The sequence below is a fragment of the Oenanthe melanoleuca genome, chromosome 1A, assembly GCF_029582105.1.
Source record: "Oenanthe melanoleuca isolate GR-GAL-2019-014 chromosome 1A, OMel1.0, whole genome shotgun sequence".
Lineage (NCBI taxonomy): Eukaryota > Metazoa > Chordata > Aves > Passeriformes > Muscicapidae > Oenanthe > Oenanthe melanoleuca.
The window spans coordinates 19603571-19628387 of record NC_079334.1 but is presented as its reverse complement, the minus strand read 5'-3'; the positions used below and the strand labels follow the sequence as shown (position 1 = coordinate 19628387).

The 24817-nt window shown below is 37.1% G+C and overlaps 1 protein-coding gene across 2 annotated transcripts in view; it reads right to left on the bottom strand.

Annotated features, from left to right (window-relative positions):
- Nucleotides 1-215: 215 nt before the first annotated feature.
- CRY1 (cryptochrome circadian regulator 1) overlaps nucleotides 216-24817 on the bottom strand; it is a 40084-nt gene continuing 15482 nt past the window's right edge. The window contains exons 2-13 of one of the 2 annotated variants that reach the window (XM_056508258.1): nucleotides 16634-16742; nucleotides 13208-13350; nucleotides 11639-11823; nucleotides 10219-10307; nucleotides 9502-9642; nucleotides 9095-9406; nucleotides 6552-6703; nucleotides 6245-6447; nucleotides 5401-5502; nucleotides 4293-4385; nucleotides 3041-3112; nucleotides 2835-2942 (exon numbers count right to left, since the gene is read on the bottom strand). In XM_056508258.1, the coding sequence (XP_056364233.1) occupies nucleotides 2839-2942; nucleotides 3041-3112; nucleotides 4293-4385; nucleotides 5401-5502; nucleotides 6245-6447; nucleotides 6552-6703; nucleotides 9095-9406; nucleotides 9502-9642; nucleotides 10219-10307; nucleotides 11639-11823; nucleotides 13208-13350; nucleotides 16634-16742 (1705 nt within the window). In that variant the 3' untranslated portion in view covers nucleotides 2835-2838. Of the gene's footprint in view, nucleotides 883-2834; nucleotides 2943-3040; nucleotides 3113-4292; nucleotides 4386-5400; nucleotides 5503-6244; nucleotides 6448-6551; nucleotides 6704-9094; nucleotides 9407-9501; nucleotides 9643-10218; nucleotides 10308-11638; nucleotides 11824-13207; nucleotides 13351-16633; nucleotides 16743-24817 lie in introns of those variants that run through there. The other variant, XM_056508267.1, reaches the window with a different exon arrangement.

Below are 24817 nucleotides of genomic sequence, written 5' to 3'. Positions count from 1 at the left end.
ATGGTCAGAATACATACACGCAGTTTCAAGAAAAAGCCCTGGATAATTTGAATTTTGTTTTGCTTCAGTATCATGAAACTTGGAAGTAAAAGATAATATAGTTCATTGTTTGTGACTTCCAGATTAAGTCTAAAGATAGTATTTCTCTTCTTTCCTGAAATAGTTATGTTTGGAAATATAAGCAGGAGCAATAGAATACACAACAGACGAACATATATATCTATATATACAATTTTCTTTTATTAACAAGGTATGTCATTACTGAACAAGGCAACTGAGAAATACAAGGACTGGACATATACATGAAAATTTTACAACTCGACTAAAATTGGCATGTGTTTTATATACAGATGTGATTAATTATGGTTACAACTACTGTATTTGATTAAACACAGTCCTAAGCACTTACATTATGAAAATATGAAGTTGATCATACAGAGCTCAAGTATGGAATCTAAAAATAACAATTTTAAAACTTCCAAACTTTCTATTTTCATCTGTTTTTCAGAGCAGCACTATAGCTTTTCCTACTACCATATACATGAAAGATTATCAAAAATATATTGATGGGTCTATCACTAATCATGAATATTTATATTTACAATAAGTTAGCAAATTCTTCACCAAATACTTTATATACAAAACTCAATTTGCCCTTTGTGAAAGAGTCATTAAAAAGTTAAAAACCATAGAAATGCCAGTTAGAAATAATGCATTCCAAAAATTGGACTTGTTTACAACAACTGAGAACAATTGAAAATAATTTATGAAAAAGTATGTAATTTTAGAACATGAACTCTCACAACACTTTAGCTCCAATACAGAGTAGCAGGAATTTTGTCCCATGTGTTCTTTGAGTGGTAAACTTCTCTTCCAATCAAGCTGCAAGAAAAAAAGAAAAAAAAAATATTCTTAAGCAGTTTAATGTGAGTCTTTAAAGCCAAAAGTAATTCAAAGGACCAATATTGTTTCCCCCCTTCTCAACACAGGAAGCCCTGTCCCAATCTGTATTGGCCCAAATACTCAGAGTTCTTATTTCTCACCTTAGAGGCTAAAAGGAGAAAGAAACAAAATAAGAGAAAACCCAACAAAAGCCTCCGTACTCGAGTGGTATTTAGAAGTGCACAACCTTTTGCCAGCAGTGGTTTTGAGTATGATCTCTGTTGATGTTTGCATTTACTATAATGCTTTTGCAGCATGCTTTGAACACCCCTAACGAAATCATCTTCCCTGCCAAACTAAAAACCCCTCCAACCTGTCTCTCAATTGAAAAAGAGCTTAGACAGGAACCAGGCGTTCGCTCTGCAGGTACTTCTTCTACACAGACACGAGCACCTAAGGAATTCTGCAATACAAAACATGGATGCTGAATGAATCTACACATACTAAGGATTAGACAGCTACTGAAACACAGACTCTCTTGGAATTGTTCCACTCAGGCCCATCCAAGTAACAGAAATCAGTTTGAGAATACAGAAGCAGTTTAGAGGGCTTCCAGTATGTGAGAAAATAGCAGATGGATCACTCACTAAGGTCTCAGCTCACTTCCTCAACTGACAGCATTATGGAAACAATGTTGTGGTTCTGCACTGAATCACATCAGTACGACACAATTGTTCCTAATGCACCACAGTAACTTTGACAAAGTGCTGCCGCTGTATAACAAGCAAAATTAGGTCTTGCTGTCAAAACCAAATGAAGTAGACTGAATTTCCCTTTTTATCTCTAGAGATGATGAATGTATCTCCTACACTTGTTGTATGGAATCCCTGTTTTCCAGTTCCAACGTCTCTCCATGTGCTATTATCTCGCTTGTTGTGCTATTCTTACTTATTCTTCAAATTTCACAACGACCAGTGCTCCACTTGATTTTCTTTAAATATCTCAATCACCTTTAACCTTTGCAGCTGCACTCCCAGTCTTGAAAACATGTCCCCTCTTATTTCAGATAGTCCTCCATTATTTGGCACTCTTTAATTTAGTCTTCATTCTTTTTAGGTCATTTTCCTTGTTCCTCTCAAATCAAGCTTACTGGGACAAGAGGTATAACAATTTTGGCCTTCTCTTTCCTCTGTCCTATTCCAAACTTTATCCAGAAACTACAGTTGACTTCCCTACATTGATGATTTTACACACACAAAACTCCTCCTCCAGTTTTCTGCTTCTCTCTCCACATTTTCACACCTGTTTGTGTGCATCCATCTACAATGCCTTCTCCAAATTCAAGTCTTTTTCACCACAGCTTGACAAACTTGGGCAGTCTGAGCAACCTGCTTCAATTACAGACCAATGACAAGATGCTCACATCTTCAAATCTTATATTGGTCCCTACATCTTCACACTTAAGAACCACATCAGCATTTTACAGGTTTTTGGCAGTACCTCTCTGAAACATGTTCTGCTTAGTCCACTTACAGATCTAAACTAATCGAGGCCCTGAGCTCTTCCTTTTAAGTTGTCGTAGTCTCCTGATTGAGGTCACCATACATTCACAACAAACTGCTACTGGCACAACTTAAGGTGAGATGTGGGAGCAGAGTGTAACTGAAGCTACATAAGCAGCTCTGCTAATGTATTAAAACCACAGTTATCCATCTTCCTTTCATTAATACCTGGATCTGTGTCTGATAATCTTCAGTCTGGCTCTATTTTTGCAACTACTTCCTAATTCACAAATCTCTTAGAGCCAGAATTTCGTACTGTCTGTTTGTACAGTCCCCAGAAGACATTTACAGCAATACCTCAGGATCCTTTGCACTGCAGTGACATGAATGTTATCACAGACACAAAATTTGTACAGAACTTTGACAACTTTAAGGTGCCTCAGATCTTACCAGTTTAATTTGTGCTCTGTCGCTGGACTTTTGGTCCAACGCTCTGAGTTTCTTCTTCTGGATTTGGGCGTTTCCCTGCACTAATGCCAGTACCAAGGGCCGTTCTTCCTGATAATTTAAAATCAGTGTTTACATTAAGACTCTATTGCACCCTTATATATCCAAGAAAAATGTTTGGGGTTTTTTTTCATTTTTGTTTAAATTACCTGCTTGCAATAAGTGTGATTGCTGATTGTCTCCATGAGCATAGTGTAAGATACTACTTGCTTGACAGTAACCTGTTCAGATACAGTAGATATTTATTATACTACATAAAATTTAGAGCTGCAAGCAAGTGTAAAATCATGTTCTTTACAACAAGAAAAAGGAGCCAATTGATTTATTTTCCATCATCAAGAAAAATCTTGCCAGAAACTATCATGAATGCAGAAGAGTTCTTATGTAAAAGAAAAATAAGCCTCATGGTAAGTCTACAGCAGTTAAACTTATATGCATTTATATCTGCAGAGTGAACAACATTTAGTGCATATATATTTATGCATTATATTTTCAACAAGCAGAACGCTTGTATATCCAAACACTTTAATTAGAAGTTAGAAATTTTGACATTACTTCTGCCAAGTCTCCTTACCCTTTTTATTATTTTGTTATAGCAATGCTAATGAATCCCTGGCATAACTTAGTTGTGAAAAAACAAAAAAAGCAAGTAACTTTAAAGAAAGATGAGAACTTTCTTTTGATTAATGTAAACTATCTACTGGCAACCTTGAAACTGAGTGTTCTGCATGAATAGTGCAATCAGCAGAAGCAATTGCAAGGTTTCTTTTTCTTGTTCTGAACAGTTGCGGTGTTCCAGTTACGTTCTGGGTGCTTAAACAAAACACAGATTACAGCCTTTCCTGATCAGTAAACACACCACCTCTGTTAAGACTGCAAAGAAACAAACAGTTGGGTTAAATTTCATTGCAACTTGGATCTATCACAAACCACAGCTTAAGGTTCTGTATAGTTAAAATAACAAAAATTTGCTTCCACAATAAGAGGCTATCGACACAAAACTGGAAATTAATTATATATGGAAAGAGTGGTAGTGAAATCAGGGAAAAGATAACATACAAATTTTGCTATCCAATGCACATGATGAACTTCTGGTTTTCTGTTTCTTTTAAAGTAGCCTAGGATAATATTTATTAATTTTTGCTTAGTCACACTTGTGATCCCTCCCACTCAAAACACAGAAATACTGCTCAAGATGAGCACTTTAGAGATAAAAATTACAAGACAAGCAAGCTCACTCTAAGAAATACTTTCAGTGTTTCAAGAACAGAAACAAGGTCAGTTCATGTTGTGGACAGCAGCTGTCACCCCAAATCTATCCATACTATTTTGAAGTTTTGTCTGGTTTTCCATAGTTGCAAGCATTTGAAGATCCTCTATAGACAGACACTGCCATAATACCTTGCTGCTGAATTCCACTTGCTCCTGAATGAGAGTCTCCCAGTGTACATGACTGAACAACAGTATGACCATCACCAGTTCCCAGCTGAGCTCCTGGAGAGGCAGGGAGAAGACTTAAACATAACAGAAGGTACAACTCCCGTTTTGGGATTTAAAATGTGGGGAGGGGTTACCCCCTCTTTATTGTGGCTTTTAATTTTTTTTTTTCAAACCAACTCATTACAGATCCAAAGCCCTAATGGTTTTTTGCTTTCCAAATTCACTCAACCTCGTACAAAAGGAATACATTTCTGATAAGAAAAGTGTAGGTACATGTACACATGAATGCATTTTAAAGAGAAAAGAGTGCACATAATGTCAATTTTTTAAAAATAAACCCTTCTTGTCTTATACACGTCCTAAACTTGTAAGAAATAAAAGCTCAAGCACCCAGCTTTAAGGAGTTTGTATTTTAAATCTTCAGGAGAACTGTACTGGCTAAGAACAATAAGGTCCATCTTCCTCCACAATCTGCTTCTAACCTTGACTAAAGCCTATGAAGAATATCAACCCAGTAGATTTCCAGTTCTGCCACATCCTTCTACCTTGAAGAGTCTAAGGAATATATAGCACTTAAGAATTTAAGATACACCATGGATTAATACCAACTTAATAGCGTTCTTATTTTTTCTTAGTGGAAGTAAATTCCACTAAGCAATCTAATGCCAGCATTAGAAAACTTTACAAGTTAATAATTCTCACTTGGAAGTTCACAAGTCACTTCTTATTATAAATATCACTCCTTAATATAAATATTATACACTTCCAGGAGAAAATCATATTCAAATGCCTTTGAAATCAAATTGTTTGATACTAGTTAAGAGGTAATTTTTGGAGGGGGAAAAACACAGGTGAAAAATATTTGCATATTTGAGACAAAAAAATAATTTAAAGATGTCTATATAAATACTATCAAACAGTGAATAAGTTTGAAAATATTTGTGACTTGCACTTAAAATTGTTTCATAAAAGTAGTTCTTCCTTATAATACAAAATGGCAAGGGCATTATAAAAGAAGTTCATGTAGTTCAGTCCCAATAACTCTACGTATTGAAAGAATTTGACTGACCTCCTGTACTACCACAACCAGAAATGCTTTCTCCTGGTGAATAGCCCATTAGGCCACCATTTCCATTTCCATTTGGATTAGAAGGCACAGTTGCAAGAAGACCTAAAAATGAAAACAAAATATATAAAGAAAGATAGAAATGAAAAAAATATCAAGTGCAGCATTCTGTTTTCCTTGTGATGGCGAATTCTCCACCCTCACCTTGAGTGGTTTACTTTTATGACAAGAGAACACTCTCTGTCTTGCCTGCTTCTGTTTCTTACCAAACAATTTTAGTTCACATTTACTTAACTTAAACTTTTCTACATCATATTCTGCATACCTTTTCCAATATTCCTTAGTTACACATATCCAATGTGTTGGGTTTAAATGCAACATATCCTGATTCAATACCCAGTATGTGAACCTTCCTGAGCAGTAAAATGCTTTACCTCTCAGTTTACCTCTCGGAGCAAAGGGGAAGAATCTACCAGGGGCTGGGTTGATGCCTACTTCTGCAACAGCATTTGCATATGCAAATACAGTATCGTTGAAGTTATCAACCATATTAAATTTCTAATCATTGGTACTAAAACTTAACTATATGAGAGTTTAACAGATTGCACAAAAGGCCCAGCTAAGCAAAAATGCTTCCAAAGACCCATAGAAAAAAAAATCCAGGCAATATTTGGAGAGGCACTTCCCTCAAACTCTTTCCTTTCTCAGTTACATATATTTACTTGGATACAAACCCTGATCACCTCCCCCAAGCTTAGCCCTTAGCCCTGACTCTCTACTGCTGAGACTAAATTTTGAATTGCTAGAAGGTGAGAATTTTACATAAATAAATAATCTATAATCATACCCAGTCCTCTGTATCGTGAAAGCTGCTGGTAGATCTGTTTCATCCTTTCAATATTCAGACGGCTTGCCTCTGCATGGTTTACCATTGGTTTGGGATAATTAACTCCTATAATACATTTTGCAGCCTTCTGGATGCTCTCTGGGGCATTCCAAGGATCATAGATGTACTTTGCAGGGAAACCTCTGAGTACTGGCAAATACCGTCTTTAAAGAAATAAGAAAAATGGTAAAAAGGTCATGTTAAAGCTGCTCAATAGTTTAAGCAACACTCATGAACCAATCACTGCAATTTCTGGATTGTGAGTTACCTGATATAATCCCCATTTGGGTCAGTTCTTCTGCCAAAACCCACTGGGCAGTAGCAGTGGAAAAATTGCTGAAAGAAGGAACTACAGGATAGCCACATCCAGCTTCCAGCATTCACACTCCAATCCGCATCAAGTAACAGCTCTTCAAAGACCTTAAGAAATCAGTGCAACAAGTTAGTCTGGGCATGGCATATTTTCAAGACACTTACTTTTCAGGATTAGTTCCTGAGTTTCTAATTCAAGCACTTTCTTACCTAGCAGCATTCAGTGCCAAACTAAAAAAACAAAAGAAAATATTCAAAACCAGACTTTTATCCCGTAAACAAACTTGTAAACATCTCAGGAAGCTAAACATTCTTACACAAACACATCCTTGAAAAATGAATCCCTAAAGGATGGCTGGAGCCTTATGACTTCCAAGTGGCATTTGCTGATTTCAGAAGAATTACTTCATCACATCACAGCTGAGTAAGCTTTGCAAACTTCCAGAAAACAGGGAACATACAAAGTACATTTTGAACTCAAACTGCTAGTCTGAATACCTCAACTTGCACAGGATGTCCTCCCTATGTGAGGAATCCTAAGAGTAGAATTCAAGAGTTTCAGGACAGCACAAATATGCAGAAGTTGTGTTCTTGAAGGCTAATAGTTGATCACAGTTTTGAGAACACACTCAAATTCCTGGAGGCATTATGAACCACCAAGAACACTGAAGGATGGTGTGACAGATAATGAATTCTGGTCTGAAGACCAAAAAAAAAAATCTTCCAAACACTTTAATTCTAATTTGCTACCCCTATTATATTTTTAAAATAAAATAAAACAAAATATGAGAAAGTTGAAGATTTATGAGGGTTTTACTTTAAATCTGGAGCTCAGTAGCTGTGAAACATTCAAGCTTCCAGCACTGATTGTTTTTTCATCTTCAACACAGACAGTACTAACTCTTTATAAAGGAAATTTATCTGCTTAGTCAAATCACTAGCAATGCAGGCTGACAAAAAACAGAGCAAAGCCTCATTCTGTGAAAGGCAATGCTCAAGGACCTTTTACAAAAACAGTGCACCTAGAAGTATTTTAAGAACAGATACATATTTTTTCAAGTTCTGATTTTCCTTTCAAACTTGCATAATTTTCAAATGTTCCAAAGCAACCATCTTTCTTCGTGCCGAGGCACTAAAAATTCAACATCTTAGTACTGCCACTCAAAATCAACTATTATTCCTATACAAGGTCTTAATAAGGTTATACCATTAAACAATGACCTCTTGATCTCTTTCTCCATATACTTAATAATGCATTGATTCCACAGTATACACTGAATAAGTGTTACAAAAGTATCTTCTATTAAATATCTACAACTACTTAGGAAAAAAGTTTATTTTGAAAAAACAGAATTTATCTTAAAGCACTTTCAAAAAACATTTCAAATAGATGGTGACTCATAATGCAACAAGATCTTTAGACATGAAGTGTGTTAGCACACAATTGTTCCACTAGATGCTGCCATGTAGTAAGACTTCAGAAATAACACAATGTGGAAGGCCAGATTAACTTCTGCTAGCTATGGAAACTTGAGTTGAGCATCTTTCCACTGCACAAGTCTGGGGCCTTCATGTATCTGCATTATTGCAAAAGTAAGGACAAGCTGCCATGCATCTGTAATTTACAGAGTAATTTATCTGTAATATACTGAGTTACCTATGTATGTGCATCTTCAATGTCTGTATTTGTGAACTTCAGAAGTAACCAAAATTTTTTAAACTGAAAGGTGTTTGCTTACAACTGATTTGTTAAGAAAGGAAATTTCCTATGATTATATATACAAAAATGTGGTAAAAATCCTGATGGCAATTATTTTTTTTTAGATTTTAAAAATAAAATTGTCTGATTCTCAATTTTTCATAGATTATTATTGCTCAGTAAAAGTTATGCTACACTTCTAAATATGCAAAATTGATCCAAAGGCTTAATTAGCGAGAATAAATTATTCCATTGTTTTCTTCAAAAACCTGACATCTTAAATTTGAACTTATACTTGCATCTTATACTCGCATAAAATTAACTGCATTGAGCCTTCAGCCAAATCATGTTGCCTTTACCCACAGTTCTAACACTGGGCAAAGTGACAGAAATTGCTGAAAGGACATTCTCAGTTTTTAGTTTTCTCTCTTTAATTTCCATAGTACTTCCCCTTTGCAGGGAAGCAGATGCAAGATATGAACAGAAACTGTTCACACACAGAATGACTGGAAAAAAAAATCTGAATTACAATAGTTATCCATGTTTATTTGTCAAGAATTAGGAAGAAATCTCAAATTTAAAAGAATTTCAGACCTGACTGCAACAAACACTCTTAACATCCCAATAAAAGAGGACATTCAAGATGCAAAATTTCAGCACACCTGATTTATCAGAACCAATTTAGTTTTACCCACAATTTAAGCTTTAAAATTCAACTTCTACCACACAGTAACAATTCTAGAATGACTATCTGAAACTTTAACAGGCACTTCAAGAAATTCAAGAATAAGAAACAATACCTTCATTCCTTCTTCCCAGCTAATCCAGAGGTCACCTCGAGTCAAAAAGCATGCTACAGCATGCCGGGCTAAATGGTGAATCCAACCTTCCTGACGAAGTTGTGTCATAATTGCATCAATCCAAGGAAAACCTGTCCTGCCTTCTGCCCATTTGGCCAAAGCCTCAGGATTCTTATCCCATGGAATTTGAACACAAATAGGATTCCCCTCCATTTTATCAAACCGTGGATTGTTAGTCGCCGCTGTGTAGAAAAATTCACGCCATAACAGCTGGCCATAGAGGGAGAGGGGAGGGGAGCTGTTCTTTTTTACCTGAAGAACATCATTAAAGAAAAACATTTTATTAGGAGAAGTAGGGGAAACCCATGGCACCTAACAATACATATCTGACTACACAGAAGTCCTACCTTTTTGTACAGATCCGTTAACTTGAAATAAAAGAGCCGGCAGGACAAGCAGCCAAAGCGGAGGTAAGGACTAAGCCCCGTAGGGCTTGCCAGAAGGGAATTTGCATTCATCCGTGGTCTTTCAAAGTTTGCTACCCACGCCTTAAAAAAACAAAACAAAACCCCACACAGCAAAATCAGACTAGAGGCTACACAGCAACTTAGAAAGGGAGAAATCACACACTGTCTGTAACTGAATCCAAACAGTGGACAGATGGTCAGGTCACCTACGATACACAGGCATTCCTTTTGCATCAGCAGAACCTCTAGAAGGTAAACCAACTCAATGCAGAAGGCATGGACTGTCTTCCAGAACTATCTGTGCCTTTCTTTTAAATACACTGGAAACCTAGACAGCTAGCAATACATTAGTTATCAGAGAAATTCCCCTTCAAAGTTATAAAATGTATGTTTCAAATAAAATTACTTTAAAAATAAATATAATATTTTTTTTTTAGTACAGAAGAGTAAAACAGACTGTCCCTAAAATTCATATCAAAGACAATCCACTATCACCTTTTAAAAAAAAGAGTATTGATTTATATCATTGAGGCCTCAAATACAAGTTCGTGAGTTTGATTTTTTTCTAACACAACTTGCCCAAATCCCTTTAAGTTTCACAGCAAAGAATAACTAAGTTTCCCAGACACATCAGATTTGCAGTGATCTGAAACATACCTTTCGTTCTAAATGTCTTTCTAAGCGTGTGAGAGCTTCAGTTTCTCCCCCTGGCCATACTGCAGAAGGCAGACCATCTGTGTCAAAACCTGAAAGATAAATTGGAACAAGGAAATTGCTTGTTTGCTTACACTGCAAGGCAAGAAAATTATAGCATATTGATATTTGACTACTGCATCCTGAGAAAAACCCTAAGTTGGAAGCACGAAAAAGTGTGTTTTAAATCAATATGCAGCCAAGTCTTCTCAAAGCATATCCAAATACCTCTAACTTGCAGCAAAACCTCAAGTTTTTCCTTTTATATTCACATTAATATAAATCAAATTTTAGATGCTGAATGGTCTTAACTTCAGTCCCAATTCTGGGTTTGATTTTTTGTCTTTTTTTTTTTAATGAAATAACCCCTCTATCATTTTTCAAATGGGCAATATGCAGGCTATCCTAAAATCATAACTTTTTTAGAATTACTACTAGGAAGCAACAATTGCTTTTGTAATTTACTGGATATCTAAAATCTTTTCCACCAAGGTAAAGCATGAGTGCCATCTTCAGAACATTCCCAGGTATCACTGACCTCAACTTAAATAACAGAGATTGTTAATTTGATTATAAACACGTACTTGAGCCTCTAAAGAAAGATAAAAAGAAGGTAATCAGATTTTTTCTGCATTCTCCCACCTGCCCCAAGATTGCTCACCAGATGAATGGGAGAACATGTCTGCCTGTAGTTTAACCACTGTATAGTGAGATCATGTCTTCTTATAAAGGCTTTAAAAACCAAGGTCTATTTTGTGAGACTTCAAATGGACTAGACAAGGCAGTCACAGGTTAACCAAAATCTGTCCAGACCATTTTATTAGCAATTTGGAGGTCATAGCACACTTGCTTGTATTTTGGGATGTGTGGGGAAACAGGAAAGAGATGAGCAGTTTCACAGGACAATAGCTGATATTATTCCTTTAAATTACATTTATATAAACATAAGACCTTCCCCCCCCAGTGCCTTCTAAAGTAATTAATTGTCTTATTATTATCTTTTTTTTGTATATCAAGAAAAGAGGGTGGTTTTTCTAAACTAGTTTGTTAAATGATCGATTAATGACCGGAAGAACAAAGATATAAAGTATATTTAATACTAAATGAAGCATCAAAGACTATTCATTAGTAGCTTAATGATTATTTGGGAAAATGGCTATGCTGTATTATGAGAAGCAAAACAGTTGAACCTGACCTCTCATTTACCAGAAAACAACCAAAATTTACAGTGGATTATCTTTTTTTGTTCCTTTTGTATGCCATAATTGCATCAGGTTAAAAATTAACCACTAGCAGGACCTCACTTGCTGTTTTGAGTATTGTGCTTTTTGTGGTAGATTACATCTTAGTTGTTTCAAAATGTCAAAGCAATCTTAGAACATACCCAGCTCTTCAAGTGATGGCACACCGTATTTCTCATCATGGTCATCAGAAACTGGAGTAGTACATTTTTTCATTACTTCTGGGGTTATAGTCTCCACAGGCATCTCCAGGGGTTCCATTCTACTAATTAGGGTCTGAAATCGCTTGTAAGTAAGAGGAGGCTGTCCCCCATTTAATTCTATGATTCTACATTAAAGAAAAAAAGAAAAGAAGCATGCCAGACAATAATATTTAACAGTTTTTCTTATAAAATATACATACCTACCCATACACAGAAATATCTTCTTACTTCTCTCCACCTTACATAGAATTCCAAATACACATGGTAATCCAGAAATTTAGTTTAAATATACCATCCTTCTTTCCCCACTTAGGGAAACATATAAATTAACTGTTTATAACCAAGTCAATTTTCTTCATTCCTGGGTTACAGGAATTCCCTCATGAACAAGGACATAATGAACACGGACAGTTCAAAGCAAAGAAAAGATCAGAAGCAGACAAGAGATCCTAGCTACATACAGGAGTATCCAAGCCATGTACAAGGCCACAATATTTACATCCAAAGAAATTCACCTTCCCCATCCGGTATTGAGAACAGTAGTTGATATTAAAACTGTCTTAATATGGGGGGAAATTAACATGTAGCTTATATACACTGACTGCTGTAAAAACACAGTTTCATCTTTTGCATTGCCATTTTAAATATATCTGAAGTCATGGAAAAAAGGAAAACGTCAAAGAAAAATTTACAAAGTGGTAGATGGAACCAAATGCTTATTTAACAGGGTGCTTGGGTGGGAGGGGAAAAAAAAAGGATTTTCAATTTGGGATTAAAAAAAGTCAGCTACTGGTTTCAAAAAGTAAATACTTCCAATTTCACTGCCCTCCCATGTGTCTAACAGTCTCTTATACATCAGCCTGTGGCAGAATAAAATGGGCAGCTACCACAATAAGTCACTTCATGTTAAGAGAAGACAAGTCATACTTGTAACTAGCTTGTGGATTATGTTTCTATAATAGGGAATTAACACTAATCCATTAAATAGATCTGTGCAAAAATATAAACAAGATATTAAATAAGGCAATACAGGGATAGCAAACAATCCCAAATTATTTATTGAATAGATAATTAGTAGGAAACAGTTCTTAAAAAAAACTTCAAGGATTTTCTCATAACTTTTGAGTTCTCATAACTTCACAAAAAGTGAAATAAAGACAAAACAAACAAAACAACTAGATAAAACCAGATGTTATTTGAGAGGAATTACAGCCATATTGGAGTAACTTAATGCCAGCTAATTAACATGAACATTATTTTCAAAAGAACTCCAAATTGAAACCACATTTCAGATACAGTTACATATCATTTTTTGGAGTTTTGAAGTTCTACCCAGTATGTTATAAAATTTGGATGGATAGATAAAAGCAAAACAAAGCAAATTTGTAGATTTCCTAGCTACGAACTGTTCGATATAGAAAGTAGCCCACAATATATAAATAAATACTACATACAATTCCAAGAGTTTTTTTCCTCCTTTTTTAAAATCCAAGGTAAATGATGACTTACTTGTCTAGGTCATACAATGTATGAGAAATCCGAACAATGACCTCCACTCCAGCTTCACTGGCCAGCTTCTTGATAGCTGCATCTCTTTCCTTCCCAAATGGTTCAGAATCATATTCAATAGAAAGCTTTGCAATGTTCCATTCCTACAACACAAACCACAAGTGTGGTCCTTTAGCAACTCAGCTGCATGATGGAGGGTCAGGGAAAGGAGAACTAGGACAGGGGCAGAATGGAACACCAGCTCTTACATGTGGATACTTATTCAGAGCTATAGAAAGGTCCAAAATACATTAGGCACCCAGAATAACAAAAATAAACTTGAACTTTTTGGCATCTAAGTAGTTATCAAGCATAAAAAACCTCCATGTGTCCTATTACTGTGGGTGCTTACTGTAATGGAACAATTTCTATGCCAATTATGAAAACACATCTCTAACTTTAGGATCCACACACCTTAAGATACTCAACAAAAGGGAAAGATGACAAAGGCTGTCTTCTGAACAAGGATCAACATCAGTACCTTGCTCTGCAGAAAAGCTTTTCACACGTGCCTGTCAACTTTAACAGCAGAACTGACGTTTCAAGTGAGGGGTGTGGAAATACTGCCCCACCCTATCACCAAAGACTTTCTTTACCTTTTCCAAATCCGTTCTCCTCACTCTCACAATCTTCAAATTCTTAATTAAAGAAAAAAAAAAAGGGCTATCTTCTACAAAGAGAACACCTTATGCCTTGAAGTCTAATATTCTTTGGCACAGATGCTGTTACCGAGACCAACAGTCACAGGTGAGGAAAAAGAAGGGAACAATGGGATCAGTAATGGTTAAGGCTTCTGCAACAGTAAGAAACTGGAAAGGGGAAGTATGCACAAGATGATCCTAGAAAGCCACCATGCCAGACAAACTCAAACATCTTTCTAATCCCTCAGAATCTTAATAACTTGGTTTAATACACCATAGTATTTCAGAGAATTGGATTCAAACCAGAGACAAGGGCACTCAGTGCTAATCACCTGGGGTGCTGTTTCATTTCCAGACTTCAGCTCTCTCCTAAATGAAGCCCAGCCCTGAGGATAGATTATTCCAAGGAGTGTTTGCTCTTTCAAACAAGGCTGGGATCTCGCCATCCTTAAGCCTGCCAAGACTAACCCAGCAAGCTTTGAATCCTCAAGCAACTTCCTACATCATCACATAACATTTACTTCCCATTTCATAATGCTTCATAACATAAAACCACTGTCAGACAAGTTGCAGCAGACACCTTTCCAAACTCTTTTTCCTTCTGGCTTTTTGCAAAGAAGATCATTAAAAAAACATGTCCAAGACACAGAGTCACATCCCTAAGGGATGAAGAAGAAACTCTGAGATAACTGCTGTGTAATGTGAATACACCTAGATCACATCAGCATGAGCCAGGCAATTAGAAGAATCATGGACACAGATCATTTTGCACATACTCATACTGCTGAACGGTTTTAACAACACTGATGCATTAAAAAAATTAGTGATTGTTTCAATTCTATTTTCTTTATTGAGCCAAGCCCAAAGAACTAAAGACAGAAAGTAGACCAGGACAAATTGAAGAGGATGAGGCAAGAACAAACCAAAACTTAACTGAAATGAAAGAACCTAAAGGTGTTTGATGTCTTTTTTAAGGATAAAGATAGATCAGTGTTCTGCCTTTTGAAGGAATTGTTCAATCTGAGAAAAGGAAAGCCTTACCAAGAAACAGCTGTGATATGTTCATTCCCAGGAAATCCACAGATACTGGCATCTGTGATAGGGCTCCTGACACCTGAAAGGGCTCTACAGAAGTTCCACTATCTCCTTCCTTAAGTCATTAACTGAAGTTATTTTTCCAAACTCAACTGAACTTATCTTTTCCACATGTGCTCGTACTTCAGTGTCAGGATCATTGCTCACCTTTGAGACATTTAATAGGGATGATCTGAAAAGCTTTGTTCAGTGTTATAAGCCCTTCACTGCACTGCAGGTGTCTGATGTACAGCTACTGCTCTGGCAAAAGAAGTTGTGAGATGTAATTATATAACACAGATGCATGTTCCAGGTAGACTTCAGCCAAAAATGAAGAAATACTCAAGAGCTTCAGTAACTTGTTTGAGCATAGAGGATGTTCTGAAAAGTCCCTAAGTGAACCAATATATGACAAACACACTAACTTGACAGAAGACACAGACATATGTGAATGTTCTTTTTTGATTGCTGTACGCTATCTTGATTACAAATTATTTTAATTTTCTTCTCAGCAATAAAATTAATATTCTAAAAATGTGGCAATCCAATGCTGCCAGGCATAGAAAGAACAGCCTAGCAGCAAAATCTGAAACGGGAGCTGCCAAAGTAGTCATTAAAGTATTTAAGACTTGTTACAGGTTGCTCAAATCCAGAAGGCAATACACAACAGGAAGACCTTTGCCCCTATTTAAACACAATCAAACTAAGTTTGGCAGACAAATGTAACAAGCTTGAACATCTGAGGGTTGCAAGCACCAGCTAATGCCACAGTACTCCTCCAGGAAATTCTTCACTAAGGGGAAATCAAGGAAAAACCAGTCGAAGTATCATCCAGTTAGCATTTCACAACAAAATCACAATAATGAAGATGGAAATGTGAGTATGGGTTGAGTTTTCAGGCTGCTATTGAAGTCCTAGGTATAAAAATATTGAACATACGACTTCTTTGGAAAAATTAGTATCTCTTTTTGCACCCTCAGTCTCACTTGTTTCAGTCACCTCAATTAATCATTCTGAAAAACTCTTCAAATCAATTTGACAAGTATTCATTATAGTATTACTACCTCAAATACACTACTATCCAGACAACATACTACTATCAGTGACAGTCACTCACAGCTTTAATTTCTTCAGTAAGACTCTTTCCCACAAAAGCCTTAAATTTCTTTCACTAAAAATTACTTTTTAGTTACACTGCGCTTTTAACAATCTTACTACTAGGAAAAAACTTAAGTCACCTTTAATGGCCAAAAAAGCAACCACAGTAGATGTTTGGCCTAAAAAAAATATTGCTTTTACAGGTCAGGCTTTGAACATGGATTCACGTGCACAAAATTTTCAGTACTACAAAAGGAACCTGTAAAGGAAAATGTAGTAATATACAGTTCCTACACTTAGCAAACCATTTGAAATCAATTCTGTTTCCAGAAAGAAAGAAAGAAACAAAAAACAGTGAAGTCTAAAAACAACTCAGCTCAGTGGGTGATATGTACATTAGAGAGGAAAAACTCAAAACTAACACAAATAACCTTAAATGAGAAACTGCAAAGATAGATTAGTATTTGCATGAAAAACTTGCACTGAATGAAACAGTACAAGAAATATTCCTAGCTGTAATTAGTTTGTTGGTCGTATTTGTGGATAGAAACAACAACTGCAAGGTGGCATTTACCTTAAAAAGCCTGGGGAAAACATCTGCTGGTTGTCCACGGATAACAAACAAGCGTGAATTCAGTTTCCGTAGATTGGCATCAAGATCTTCAAGACATTGAAGCAGAAATCTGCAAGAATTTAAAAGAGCATTTATTTTCTGAGGCAAACCAGACAATTTTATAATAGAAGAAGGAAATTAAGAAGAATAATCAATAACAATTATCAGATCTTGAACACTTATTGCATATTTTAGTGATGCATGCATGTTCACATCCTAATTGTACTTGGCTTACAGTGGTATGACACCATGTAGTATCTTCCACAATACATAATTCATAAAACCAATCTGCCTTGTCATTTCAGTTTTCCCCTCAATGTTATTCTGGAATGGACAAAAACATATTCTAGTCTTAACTAAAACCATAAATCTCTTGTCATTCTAGAGACAGAAAAACCCCTACACTACAGAAAAAAATCCCAATGAACAGAGATAATCAGCTGTTGGCACTCTGCTACTAAACTTAATCCAAGCCCTTCTTACAATACTGAACTGTTACTAAAAACAGCATACCAGAGGAGCACACAGTCATGACTAACCCTCTGGCCTTCATTTATACAAACAGCCCCTATACAACACACACATCTTGGCTGTAACCTCCCCTGAATTATTTAATGAGTAAATTAGCACATCAGGTAAAAATAAAAGGAGGGAGAATGGGGTGCTGCAAATCTGCAAGGGAAACAGGTAGTCGCACAAAAAATGTTGAGACAGGTTCACATATGCAAAGATTTATTAGTAGATACAATAACTAAAATAACTCCAAGCGTGAAAGTGGTTTGGGGAAGAAATAAAAACGAAAGAGAAAAAAGAATTCTACATTGCAGCCAGCTGGAAAGAGAAGTGCTGGGGGCCCCCAGATGAGTGCCCTTCCCCTGGACTCTCTCCAGTCTAAGAAATGGCTCCTCTATAGTATTTTTCCCTTGGTCAGCAGGTTGAGGGAGGTAATCCTCTCCCTTTACTCTGCCCTGGTGAGGCCACATCTGGAGTGTTGAGTCCAGTTCTGGGCTCCCTAGCCCAAGAAAGACCAGAAACTACTGGGAAGGGTCCAATAGAGGGTACAAAGATTATGAGGGAACTGGAGCAAGGCCTAAGAGAGTGGGGTCTGTGTAATCCGGAGAAGAGATGAATGAGAGGGGATCTTATCAATTCATACAGGTATCTTAAATACAGTGTCAATGGACGGGGCCAGACTCTTTCCAGCAAAGTTTAGCAACATGACAAGGGGCAGCAGGCACAAACTGAAACAGGAAACTGCATCTGAATATAAGGAAAAACTTTTTTGAGGGTAACAGAAGATTGAAACAAGCTGCCTGTCACTGTCTGAGGGTCTCTTGTGCCCAAGACCACTCAGATGGACATAGGATGGTGGTTCAAGGCTCAGGGTATTCTTGAAGCTGCTGAAGAAAGGCTGCAGGAGACAATCGTCCGGTCTCAAGGTTTGTTTTTTATTTCTTATCGATACAGTGTTCACGCTCGCGAGCAGCAGTCTGATCAGCACCGCATCCAGGACGAAAGTCTGCCCACGAAAGGCAGGACTTATCTTTTATACCTTAAACTATGTATTCTATGTTTACACTATCTTTCCAATACTATAATATCTTATTACTATGTCTAGTTTTGTCCCCAACCAATCTGTGATTCCCAGCATCCCTCACCAACGTGGAGAACAAGAAGAAGAAGAAGAAAGAAGACACCACACCCCAAATTCTCCATCTTGGCCTCGTGGCTGCTAATATAAACAATCCTAAAAACTACCTTTTCTACATGCTAACTATCTAATTCACACTCTAGATTCACTTAACGGTTGCATTTCTTCTCTGAGAGAAGGCAGATGTTCCCATGGTGCAGGACCCAGCTCTCTGACCCCCCTGGCTCTATTCGGGGGTCTTTCAGGGGTCTGACAGGGGGGTTCTCTCACCCACAGAGGGTTCAGAGGGACTCCCTGGACCCCCACAGCTGCCCAGAGAGGTTGCAGTCTTCTTTCCTGGGTATATTCAAAACCCATCTGGACATGATCCTGTGCAACCTGCTCCAGGTGAACCTGCTTTAACAGGGACAGTTGGACTAGGTGATCTCCAGAGGTCCCTTCCAACCCTAAACAGTCTGTAGTTCTGTACTAACCATATACATTTCAGCAGGAGCTGCTCAAGCCCCCTCAGCCATTACTTCTTACAGTGTTGCTGGCATTTAGTAGAGCACATGCTGACCAGGGCAACTGCTGACTCAGCGCCTGCTGGTCATTAACTTCTGTCCTCACACATTATTGCATCCCCTGCCATAAACCACAAGCTACACCCAAAGGGGGAGGAAAAAAAAAATAGGCAATTCCCACAGTGCTGTCCATTACTCCTGAGAAACCCTGCTGTAATGACGCTGTGCAGGTGCAAGGCCACAGTGATAACAGCCCTGGAGCAGCTGCCTGAGACCAAGGCAGGGGAAGCAGCGCCAAGGGCAGCTGGAGACTGTGCCTGCTGAGAAGGTGCACAGCTACCAGGGAAGGTGCAGCACCTCTGCAAGTGCCCACAGTGTATGAAGACAAAGGCACTGAGCAACTAAGGTTACTAAAATCAGTAGCTCATACAAAGCTACATTTTTAAGGCAAATCCCAAAAGCTAACCAGATATAATGATAATGCTGCACCTTCTAGGAAGGATATAGCATACACGATTGCTGTAAACCTGTAATATCCATTTTCTAATGCCTACCTATTGCTTCCGACTTCACATGGGGAAAAAAATTACCAAAAATGATATCTAAAAGGCTGTGAGGAACCTCCCCTGGCTGCTATTAAATACTTAAAATGTGTGGCTCACTTGACCTGAAAGAGTAAGAACAGGCCTCTTGGCAACCAGCATAAAAGAATACAATGGCTTCTCGGCTGGCAAACTATGTTTAGATGTTTAATGACTGGAACAAACCAAAAATGCCTAATTTTCTTACTTTGCTCAGTTCTGTTTTGAAAAAATTCTGCGGTAGTTAGAAAAGAAGAAGAAACTTCTCTATACTAATTTAGTTAGAAACCATGCAGGAGTCATTTTAAGAATAAGATGGGAGTTGCACATGCTTCTATCAGAGAGAACTTGAGCCCCACGTTCCCAGGACAAAGTCAATTCTATTTGGACTCTGGAAATTAATTTCTGAGTTTCATTTTCTCGTGGTTTTTTTTTTTTTTTAACCTGGAATGACACACATTATTCATCAGTCTTATCCGTGTGAATCTCATTTCCATGGAGCATGTGTGTTCACATATACTTCACAGATGACTAGGAAGACAAACTGCAATACTGTCCTGGATACCTTTGGAACAGTCCAGGGGGTTGGGGGTTTTATTTGGTTGGTTGATTGTTTTTTGTGGTGGTTTTGTTTGTTTATCTGGGGTTTTTTCTGTGGGTTTTTTTTTGTTGTTGCTGTTGTTGTTGGTTGGTTGGTATTTTTTGTCATTTGGTTGTATGGAGTTTTGTTTTTGTTACACTGGCTTGTGTGTTTGTTGTCTAAACTCATATCACAGAGTAGAGGGAAACGTCATGGAAAGAAACTGGTGACATAAAATATTCATAACTATTTCTGTATTTCAGGAAACTTGATTTTTTTTCCTATTGGCATTTCAGAGTTCCCTCTGTTTTCTCAGCCTCTTTTCTTCCTACCTGACTGGTTACAATATATAACTTCTAGTCTGGACTTGGCACAAAATCCTATTCAAGAAGATAACATGCACTGACCTAGTCTCCAATTCACAGCCAGGATCCCTAAACTTGCCCTTAATACAGTTTAATCTCTATTTGTTGGTTCCCCAAATCCCCTCTGTTATCTCTCTTGTCTCTCACCACACTCCAGCACTTCAATCTCCATAAAACTCTTTCAGGTACTTAACAAAAATAACAGTGTAGACTCAAACTGTTAAATATACATGTAGGAAAAGAGCAGGAGGGTGGCCAGGTGACACACACACTCCCCTTTACCTTAACAAAAACCAGAACCAATTAAAAACAGCTCAAGCACAGCTTGTGTTTCAAGACTCACGGAAAGCACATTGTTCAAAAATAACAGACCAAATCAAACCCTAGTGACTTTACAATATCTAGAGTAATAGCAATGCAAAAGAACACTGCTTTCAGAACACACACTCAGCTCACAGTTACTCACAACAAGCATGCCATTTATTAATCATATTTGAATCATTTGGTCGAACCAAATGTGTTTTAACAAAATGTGATGCAAATAATTAATCTCTTTTGTTTTCATCAACTTTATTTATGCTATACAATATCTACAGACATTTTTTCATTGAAGTGTTAATAGAAGTTGTCTAACATAAAAGCCCTTACACAGATTTACTGAATCACAAAACAGTTTGGGTTGGAAGGGACTTTTAAAGGTCATCTAGTCCAATCTCCCCCACAAAGAGCCTTGTTCAATTAAATATGAACCTTCTTAAATACTCGCTTTTGAAAACATACCTGACCAAGAAACATAATAATCTAATCAACTACTTGTCATCAACAAAGTTTTCACCTCCTCTTTTTCTCATTAGTACCCCTAAAACTTGCAGAAGCAGCACAGCATCCTTAACTGAATGCAAAATTACTTGACCTTTCTCTCTGAAAAGATACACCAAAATGCTCACACATTCCTCTCACAGAATAATAAAACCAAAAAGGAATTGTAAATTAGTCTGTGAATTGAGAATGAATATGAAACCTCATTATCATAAAAAGTATTTCTTTTCAGTATGTAAGCTCTAGAAGCAAAGTTTCTTCATAGCATCTATGAAGTAAGAGCTACTAGGCTTAAACTCTACTATACTTTATAGCAGACTCTGGCAATGAGAAGATATTTAAAGCTCTCCCTACAAAAAGAGGTCACGTTTCTGAGTCTGCAATCTAAACTAACTTTTTTACCTCAATCTAACAGTCAATGGGAAAGCACTTTTTAATTTTGAATTATATGAGCTATGTCTCTCTTCATTAAGAGACACAAAAAGGATGCCCAGATAACTTTTATCAGGTTAGAACATCAGCCCAGTTTTCTGTATCTGGTCTAAAACATTCCTTGGGCAAACCAGACGGAAATGTTCCCAATAATTTCACCGTAGCAAACTATGTGAGAGGTACTGACACGACAGAGACACATTTTAACAAGACTTACACATTTTGACATGGGGAAGATGCTGATGCAAAGCACACCTGTCTGCAAGCAACATTCTTAGCGAGCATTACACATTTTGCCAGAGACATCTAATTATGACATCTAATTATGATATTCAGAACTTTCATGAAAGCTGCTGAAGACTTCATTCATTAAAAGACATGCACATAAAATCTTAGCAGTTGACTCCAAGAAACTCCACAAACCTTCCCTGCTGTTAATCATACAAGATATGCCTGGGGTCTAAAATATAAATTAATTGCCAGAAACTGGCAATAATTGCATAATACACCTCATAATTTTAGCTACCATGCAACTGAAAGAAACTGACACCATAAAAGTAGCTATTCAAAAACTTCAATAAATAATTGTTAACACAGTTAACCATTAACAAAATGGCCTAAAGCAAGCACTACATCATGCAATGTTCCTGTCTCTGCACTATTAACATGATTAAAGACTGTACAGGGAAGAAGCTAGGAGCAGTCTGTTAAAAAGGTAACAATTTTATTTAGGGAGGAGACCTGCAAGAAGGATACCTATGACACAATATTTAAGGATTCCCTTAAGTCTTGTTTGGGGTTACTTTTAGGAGTAACAAACACCCAGAAACCACAATCACATATAAGCATCTTTGCTGGTACAAAATGGGGGCAGTTGATGGGAACAGAGAGGACTTAAAATGCAATTACTTGTCTTGCAGATGCTCTTCACATCTGAAAATGCTAGTGGGCTAAACCATTATGAATAATTTTTCTCAACTAATACATATTCTGAATTTTACCATTAGCAGGAGTATTAGACTGCACAAACAGAAAATATAGGAATTTAACTAGGCTTCCTCATCCTGAGATGAAGTTTAAGAATCTGAGTGAAAAGGAACAGTGCTGAAACTTGTTCTGCTCCTAAGCTTAATACTTTTTACCCACGACCAGTCAGCTTCCAAGAATCTGTCCAAACTTGTGTTTAACCTCTCTTTTTAAATACCTCTTATCTATCCACTAGTCCTCACAGCAAGCCATTAACTTCCATCAATAGAAAAGTTCTGTCTAACAAGGGATTCATGTCGTTACACATATTTGATTGCCACCCATACTTTGTCTATCAGAATTATCTTAGGCAGCCTAATATCTGCTAGCTTTATTACCCTGTTCAATTGTTTTTTCCAACAATGCTATCAGATATTCCTCCTTTATCTTTCAGAGTTTAGTAGTGCTGGATTCAATAAAAAGAAAGAGTATTACACACTGTAAAATACCAACCACATTTTATTAGAGGGAGTATAATTTACAGCATTAGACCCTAATGTAGTAATCACACAAATCATGCACCATTTATTTCTCTTTTGAGAAAAAGAGAGAGAGCACTTTTCTTTCACATATACTTTGCCACATGCTTAATTAGGTTATAAGGAAATTTCAGTATAAGTATATATACACCTCATACTAATTTCAACAGGAATCACAATGCAAATACCAAATCAAAAACCAAAACAGAGTATGAGGCACTAAGAAGTATCTCAAATTTGATGTCCCTTTACACAAATATTTAGTATTTTACCAGTATATTTTCCTGTTTGTCACCAACCAATGTGTCTTAGTGCAAGAGTATATTATTACGAAACTGTAAGAAGATTAAGCTCAGACAGGATTTAAGTGTTATGTACACTCCACAGCATCCTTTGGCAGCCAGCCACTGTAGTATTTTCCTGTTACCAAATCAAGGTCACAGAGGCATCTCTTATTGTACCACAATGTTTGAACGATTCCCACATCCAACTTCCACATCCTAAAATGGTATACAATAATATATTTCATAAAGTTATTATCCTTTGAGCTTATACACAAGAGCAGGAAAAAGTTCATGTTATTCAACTCTAAATACTTAAGTGAAGTAGCTGTGGGAGTTAAGTAATCTCCTGCAGTGTTGCTCTACAGTCAGCAAAGAAAAAACAGCTCCTTTAGTGAGCAATTCAGGACTACAGCATCTTTTATAACTTTGTATAGCTGATCCACTTGCAAAAACAAAACCAAACACTGACCATGAAGTGCGTCACTTGGCTTTTTTTCCCCTAATATTTACTACTGTTATAATCTTTAAGCCAAAGCAGAGCTGTGATTGAGGACAAATGCAAGATAAAACCAAGCCCACATACAGCTGTAAAAGAAGTTCTCAGGGGGAAAAAAAAAAAGCATTTCTTTGAAAACAGATAGCAGAAGGGGCTTTGAACAATAATCAAGAGAAAACCATGTTTAAAATTCAATCTCTTTAAGCTGAGTCCTTTTGGGTACATCTTTGACACTAAGGAATAAAGACCATTTCAGATATGGAGTGGGAATAGAACATCAACCACAGCAAGCACTACAGCTCTATTAGGAGCAACAAACTCATCTGAATCAAACCTAGCTCACACTGGTCACAAAGCTAGTATTTCCTTACACACCATCCCTCATTAATTTCTTTCCAACTGAACTAACTTTTCAAGGTTAGCATTCCCCAAAGGAAGGAAACACACAATTTTTTTGTCCTATTCAAAAGACATTCACAATCTCCCAAAGATGGAGGAGGCAAGTAATAGGCAGGATCATAACCCTGGACTTTTGGAGAGCTACCTTTGGCTGCTTCAAGGACCTACTTGGAGGAATCCCATGGGTTAAGTCTCCAGAAGGCAGAGATGGTTAATAATCAAGAGCAAGTCCAAGGGAGCTGGTTTATACTCAAGCATCATTTCTGCCAAGCTAAGGACCAGTGCATCCCTATTAGTAAGAAATCAATTAAAAGCTTCAGATGACCTGTATGGATAAGCAAGGAGCTTCTGACAAAACTGAAACACAAGAGCATTTATGGAATATAGAAAATGGGACAGGCCACTTGGGAGGAATAGAGGCATGTTGTCAGAGTATGCAGGGATATGACAAAGAATGCTAAGCTCTATTTGGAATGGAATATAAGCAAAAGGATGACTAGGGAAACATGGGCTCCCTGCTGAAACAACTG